General features: G+C 37.0%; 2 protein-coding genes across 2 annotated transcripts; one reads left to right on the forward strand and one right to left on the reverse strand.

Moving 5' to 3' along the window:
- Nucleotides 1-1,126: 1,126 nt before the first annotated feature.
- On the reverse strand, nt 1,127-4,292 carry foxi3b (forkhead box I3b). The gene is made up of 2 exons (XM_067457505.1): nt 3,446-4,292; nt 1,127-3,170 (listed from the first exon to the last, which is right to left on the reverse strand). The coding sequence occupies exons 1-2, from the start codon at nt 4,038-4,040 to the stop codon at nt 2,605-2,607; spliced, it is 1,161 nt and encodes a 386-aa protein (XP_067313606.1). The 5' UTR covers nt 4,041-4,292; the 3' UTR covers nt 1,127-2,604.
- A 732-nt stretch (nt 4,293-5,024) lies between these two features.
- Nucleotides 5,025-6,052, forward strand: syce3 (synaptonemal complex central element protein 3). The gene is made up of 3 exons (XM_067457506.1): nt 5,025-5,313; nt 5,577-5,685; nt 5,765-6,052. The coding sequence occupies exons 2-3, from the start codon at nt 5,577-5,579 to the stop codon at nt 5,947-5,949; spliced, it is 294 nt and encodes a 97-aa protein (XP_067313607.1). The 5' UTR covers nt 5,025-5,313; the 3' UTR covers nt 5,950-6,052.
- The last annotated feature ends 1,665 nt before the right edge of the window (nt 6,053-7,717 follow it).

The following is a 7,717-nucleotide window of genomic DNA, read 5'->3' on the forward strand; positions in this document are numbered from 1 at the left end:
ACACTTTAAGCAGAATGTAAGAAGGCAAATGTTGAAATCCAGTTTTGATTAATTCGTAAAAAAAATGTAATTTCGTGATCTCCTTGGGTGTGTTGGGGAACTGTTATGCAAAACAGTTGTCATATGATCTGAGCTGAGGCCTTCTTGGTGAATTTTTACCTGTTTAAAGGTACCCTTAAGTCAGGTAAAGACTGTCAGAAACAACCAAATGAATTTATTTCTGTCAAGCTAACTGATTTACTGATACAACATGACTGTTGGTGACCTTATCAACTTGGTGAAAGTTGCCAAACAAAGTTCTCCATCATGCAGACATTTTATGATTTTTGTTATGGATAGCTTGACAGTACAAACACATGTATACACACACCACTATTGCTCTAGAAATTGCTCTGGGCCATAGACTGGACAAACATAGTCAAATCTCAAGAAACAGTTCATTTAGTCTGAAACAAAGGTTTTCTAGTGTCATGTTATTCATAGTTTCTGGCTTATTAATCATGCATTTTAAGCAATTAGAAATTAGATTAGGAAAGCTAAGATACACTAATTGTATTAAACCCTATAGTTTGTAAAATTAGGCCTACTTATTTTTCTTTGCTTAATTTAATTAAAATTAATTTCTTTGCTTAATTTTAAAATAGAAACATTTTAAATATACAATTATTTTTAAATATTAAACATTTGTACTACACATATTTAATGTAATAACAGAAAAAGGTTATTTAGGTTGTAATATAAATACCAAAATATATTTGCATAATTATTGGTACCATGGCAAAAAATACACATTCCCTAACAGAAGCTGTGATAGTTTTTTTTTTTTTTTTTTTTTTTCTGTGGTGTATATCCAGTGCTGGGAAGATTACTTAAAAATACTTCAACCTATTTTATGTAACTTTTTTTAAAAATTATTATTAATTATTAATTCTAATATAATACATCAAAACATGTAGCCTTTCAACATTTTTTTAATGAAATAAACATATTTTAAAAGGGTCAAGTCAGAAGTCAGTAATAAAATGAACAAATCTATTTGACATATTAGATTTATTTGTCCCGTCCATTGCTATCACTATGGTTATCAACTGAAATAAACTGGAATAAATGGAGGTTCACTTTCAGGAGATCATTTTAATGGATTCATTCCCATGTTGTCACTTTCAAAACTTGGCAGTGTGTACATGACTGTTGGTCTTTTTATCAGCATGCATGAAAAAAAAGAAAAGAAGAAGAAAAAAGGTTTATTTAAGGGATACATACTGCAAAGAACGCTCCCATGATAACCACTGTCACTCATTTAATTTAAACACAAGTTCACTGTTTTGCATTCTTAAGAAAAATCACATTATAATCTTGCATAGACCTTAGCAGAGTAACCACATACTAATCACATTTACATTTGACAATCAAAAAGTGTCAAAATACTTTTATTTTAGGTTTAAACAGTACCAATAGTTTTATCTATTCAAACATTACTAATTTTGTTTGTTGAGAGGTTTAAATGTGTTATGACAAAATAAATCTGAATACATTTGAAGCCAATTTAAGAATAACAAGCTTTCCATTTGTGTCTGTCTTCACATTAATGGAACCTGGAATCATAGCAGACGTGAAGGAATCTGTTAACCATCAGTCAATGTCTGGCTGTATCAAATTTTCTGTTAACTAAACAAAAAAATCATATCAATCTCAGATCAAAAATCAGATAAACATATTACCTCCCATGTCATCATCACATGAATACAAATGCTGACAAATTGTAAGTTTAATTGAAGCTCTGTCAAAAACTGTGGAATCAGCAGTAGCCTACATACAAAGTGAAAGTCTCAAAAGGGAGGAGGGAGAAGTGATGACAGTTAAGATTGACCTGGTGAAACAAGTTCTACTTTTTTTCAAGGTCATCATTATTCCATGGACACAAAATCCAAGTCAAAGTAACTTTTAATAAAATGAAAAGGGATTTTGTATTTTATAACATTAATCAATTGAATAATATCCAAGTCAATTTTATTTTAAATATTTTTGTATTTATTAAAAAAGAATCAATATACACCCTTAACAAACTCATAGTAAAATAATAAAATATACTCAAACATTCACACATACCCAACTTTACAACTATAAACAAAGCACATTGTCAAGTTAAAATACAAAGACGGACAGTATCATATTACAATACCAGCATGCAGCTGATAAAATCTGCTTCACCATAGGCCTATGTATTTTCACTGGAGTTTCTCTGCCCACAAAAGACGTGATTCATCTTTTCGGTTCCATTACAGGTGCTTGAATTCAGTGTCAGTAATATGAGTTAAGATAGACTTAGGTGTGTAGAATGGCTTGATGTCAGCAGCTGACCTCAGGTTGGAGCTGCTGATAACAGGGGCCTTTGCTAGAGTCAGCCTGTCATATCTCATGCTGACTTGGCCATTCCTGTGGGAATTCATTCGTATCTTGTGCCCACAGAGAGTTCAGTTAGGCCAATAGCAGTGTATAGTTTCAGGAAAACAACAGTGTTTTTTTTTTTTTTTTTTTTTCTTGCCTCCAGAGTCTGTAGCATGAATTCAGCTAGTCTGTTCTCGCTGTCACCCACTTCCCCTCCTATACCTCTGTACCCTCCCGGGGGTAAAGAATACCCGTCGAGCTCAAACCAGGGTAGAAATGCCCATTAAACTGACTGAGAGTAGGCCCGTTGTAGCCTAAAGTGGAGTGGGAAGCCGATGGGGAAATGGGTGGCGGTGGAGGCAGAGGTGATGCCCACTCGGACACAGCAGAGCTGGGAGAGTAGGTGCTAAAACCCGCGGCTTGCGAGGCTCTCTGCGCTCCGTCCACTGGCAGACTGAGCGTAAAGGGACGACTCAGGGGATCTCCTTCCATGTCAAGTGAGCCAGCCGTGACCCCAGACATCTCAGTCAGAAAGTTGCTCAAGCATGGCGATGGACCCGTGGATGAGGGTGAAGGGCCCTTTTCAGGCGAAGTGGAAATGTTAACGGATTGATTTTTCGGGCTGCCCCTGCCGTTACTGTCTCCTGACTCAGAGCTCAGAATCGCTCCAGAACCGCTCTTCTCTGGGAGGCTGTCAGACTTTCTCTTCCTCTTGCGTCTGAAGTTGCCGTTGTCAAACATTTTTTCACAGTTTGGATCTAAGGTCCAGTAATTGCCCTTACCTTTAAATTAAGAGATGTTTCATTAACATACAGACATACAGTTAACATTAAATACAGTTTATGATAAAATACAGTTTAAGATCATTAAATACAGTTATATGACAAAAAATATACAGTTCATTATCATTATTTAGCTATTTAAAATGTATAATATTTCTATAAATAATATTTAAATGACAAATAATAATTTGTAATGTTGAAATACTAATGAAATATTATTTAATGCATGTTTTGAACTTGTCTTAATTGATAAATAATCAAAAAACCACACTCACCTGGATCATCTTCATCTCGTGGAACCTTTTTAAAACAGTCGTTCAGTGAGAGGTTGTGACGAATAGAGTTCTGCCATCCCGCTTTGCTCTTGTTATAAAAAGGGAAGTTGTCTGCAACATACTGATAAATCTGACTTAGAGTGAGGCGGCGATCCGGTGCTCCATGAATGGCCATCGCAATAAGAGCAGAGTATGAATAAGGTGGCCTGACCAGCTTCATAAGATCCTCTTGAGAGGGCATGGAGAACCAGCTCAGATCACCAGCAGGAACACCAGGTCCCCCAGGTCCCAAATAGGGCCTTTGCATGCCGTAGTGCTGGGGAACAAAAGGAGGTCCTGCAGGGCCAGGCGCTCCACCCAGGTAAGGAGCGTTGTTCAGCCCAGGGCTGTTGAACCACAGGTAGGGGTTAGGCGATGAGGCAGCATAGTCTCCGAGTTCATATGAGGAAGGGTTCGCTCGCTGTGGACTCGGCAGTGATGGAGGGGGATAGTAGCTGTCGCTGTACAGACTCAATTCTGGAGGTTCCTGTCCCAAGCTAGGGAACTGAGGCCCACATCTCGTCGGAGACTGACCTTGAGATTCATAGGATGTCATTGCTCTGTGATCCTGATGGTGCTCCGCTTGGGATTCAAAAAGCTGGTTGTTTGTTTTTCTCCTTCTTCTTCTCTCTCTCTCTTTTCTTCTGTTTTTACCTTATGGTTTAGCTATAATTTCAAGAGCTCCAGCGTTGTCTGCTTTTGTCTTCTCTCAAAGCTATTGTGCTTTCTTCTGCTGTATCAACATTGTCACCTGTTGCACCTGTTTTATTTATGCATATATAGCACCGCCTCAGCTCCACCTTTATTGAAAGCTTCCACGTGTTTAGGCTCTTCCTGACACAGCCCATGTCCACAAACCAACCCACCCACCCTTCCACTCCTCTTCACACAAACCAGCAGCACCAGCATCACCTGAAGGCATTCAGAGTTTAGCCTGACACATTGGAATTTTCTGTTACAACCTACAACTATATTTAAATTGAATGTATGTATTCTTAGCAAAATAGGCTATAGGCTTTTTTTATGTGCCGCAAGAACCCCCCCCCCCCCCCCATACAAAAAAAATATTTATTCATGAAAAAGTTTAATTTGCAGCTTTTATTTTAAAGTAGGCTACAATGGTCTACAGTCATGGAAGCATTTTGTATAGCTATAAAAATAAATAAATATGCCTATCAATACAATGGTCTACAGTCATGGAAGCATTTTGTATCGCTATAAAAATAAATAAATATGCCTATCAAAATCAAATAGGCCTAGACAGGCGGGCCCAGGGGCGTGGGACTGGGGGGATAAAGGGTACTGAGTAACCAGGGCCCAAAGCAGGGAAGTCCGTTTTCTATACATACACATACATGGTACGGGGGCCCAGCAAGATGGTTTGTACCCAGGGCCCAAAATTTGGTGCTACGCCCCTGGGCGGGCCTATTGTTGCAAATTGTAGGATCTATCTATCTATCTATCTATCTATCTATCTATCTATCTATCTATCTATCTATCTATCTATCTATCTATCTATCTATCTATCTATCTATCTATCTATCTATCTATCTATCTATCTATCTGCTGGGACGTCGTGGCTTACATTAATCGGTGTTTTTAAGATAAGGCTTCCAAAAAAAGCGAAATTTATATTCGAGTTGATTACAGTGGATTACACAACACACAAGGTATGTGAGCGTGCACGCCCGCGAGAGAGAGCCGTTAAATCTGCGTGTCGCGAGCACTTCTCGAGCTCGAGCAGCCGCCCTCGAGTGAACTGAACTGTCAGCTATCATCATCACAACGAGAAACATTAAAGATTGTCTGTAGGTCGCTACATTACCAAGGTAATCTGCTTAGATTGTGAATTTCTACTTACACTAAATATGTATCAATGTATTATTGTAATTTAAAGCACTCTTTGGCTAGGGGAAGCCTATTTAAATGAGAGGAGAAAGCGTGTAACCGTTAACGAAAAACGATCTGATGATGTAACTTAGGCCTACGTTTTATTTATTTAGTCCATTATGACAATGACACTAATTTAAGAGTTAAGTAACGTTAACCTAAAAACAATCCAGCGGAAGTTACGGAGTTTGCTGGTTTTTAGATGTCTGACGATATTTCGAGTGTGCAGTTACGTGAGGACTTCGGTCGTGAGAGTTTACAACTGAACCAACATTTGGAGAAGATGACTGAACAAATGGAAAATATTTCAGGTAGACTGGCAAACTAATAACGAATTAAATGCTTTGATGGAAAATGTATAGTGTCAATAATAATTTTCTTCGTCCTCAGTGAATTTGTCTTGGATGGCCTATGATATGGTTGTACTCCGCACCAATCCAGATCTGGCTGAATCCCTCAAGAGTCTGGGAATGGAGTTTCTCAAGTGCAACGACGTCATCTGTGGTCCCACAGATGGACATGATAAAAAATGTCATCCTCAAGATGCTCAAGAACACAATACCCCCCAAGAATAGATTAAAGTTGCAATTTAGAACAGAGACCCAAAGTTTAAACATATAGATTAGCCAGTTATTCGATGTTGCTAAATTTGTGATTTTACATGATTTTTTTTTTGCACTCACACAAATGAATAAAAAATATCAACAAAGCAAACATGCCAATTGTGAATCTGATTTATCTAATGTAATTAAAATGGGGGGGGGGGGGGTTGTGAATGTTTTGCTCATATTGAAATTGTATGGTGATTTATTTTTGCAAATTTGGAACAATTTGCTAAACCGTTTTACAAATACCTTTCTGAGCTTCATGAGTTATGAAAAATGTGTCCAAAAGGCTGTTCTAAGAAGGGATGAATGTTCCATTTTTAGATATTCTTATGTTATATCCCATTAAGATAAATAGAGACCTTATAAATGATATGGTATCATTATTTTTCTTCTGTATGTAATGGACTTACAGATGGAGTCCGAGGGAAATGCCACAGAGACCAGTGAACACGGAGCCTCAGCTGGTCTAGATTATATCTTGAAGCAGTTGGATTTGATGTCAGAATTTATGGACCGATTGGAAGGTAAACTACTGTATATTATTTTGTTTGTTTTTTGTTAGCATAATTCAGTGACTGTTAGTGACATTTGGACCAGTCCCAGCCTTACTTTAATATTTAACCAGACCCACATTATATTAGGTGGCCTTAACTATATGTAATAACATTTAAATTAATAATTTGATACAATGCAGTTATTGTGTACGTACATGTTTTTAGCACTTACATTTAAAAAAAACCTGCATGTAATTACATCTGTAATTAATTTCTGTAGTTACATTTATAATTACACTGTTTACACTTCCCTTACATCTAACCCTACCATTAAACTTACCCATACCAGCACACCTGTCCTAAACTTTACCCGTATCCACCTCAATATCAGCAGAATAGTTTTGCAACTAAATATGAACACAAAACATACATTGTACTTATTTTTTGATTCAAGTACATTGTAGTTAAGGCCACCTAATATGAAGTGGGGCCATTTAACCTTATGAAGTATAATAATGTGCAGTTTGAAAAGGCATCTTCTACACACCCATGTTTTGACAATTCTGAAATGTACTGGCAGTTAATAAAACACCAACGCATTTAAGCCGTGCACAGACGATGAAAAAACGAACTCAAAGAAGTACCCTTGAAAGGTGGAGTTTACAACAATATACTTAAACAGCACAATTTATTAGGCAACATTTAGATCAAACACTTAAAGCATTAGAAATATTTTGGTTAAAACAGACAATTGAGTTGATAAGTAAAGTTGCCACTAGCTAACATTGAGTGTAAAAATGCCTCTTGAATTTATCATTGAAAGTGTTTAAAAATGTATCTTTAATTTAAAAGGTGTAGACAGTACTGTCTGATCGAATCAAACTAAATATGATTTATTAATTAAGTCATGTACGTAGCTTTTTTTTCTGAAGGAGAGATGAGTGCTTGCGTTTTTGTTTTGTTAGCATAATTCAGTGACTATTAGTGGCGGTTGGACCTAATAGTCCCCAGCCTTACTTTCTTTAATATTTAACCTTATTAAAAGTAATAATAATGTACAATTTGGCAAGTTATCTCCACAAACGTTTTGACAATTCTGAAATGTACTGGCAGTTTAATAGTTCCTCTTTTTAGAGTGCTGGCAGAAATTCTTCTGGCTTTCAAATGGGTATTGCATGAACACATTCAGAAGAAAATATGCCATACTTGCCAGGGGTGGCAGTTAGCGAGGAGCCAGAGTT

The sequence above is a fragment of the Pseudorasbora parva genome, chromosome 11, assembly GCF_024679245.1.
Source record: "Pseudorasbora parva isolate DD20220531a chromosome 11, ASM2467924v1, whole genome shotgun sequence".
Lineage (NCBI taxonomy): Eukaryota > Metazoa > Chordata > Actinopteri > Cypriniformes > Gobionidae > Pseudorasbora > Pseudorasbora parva.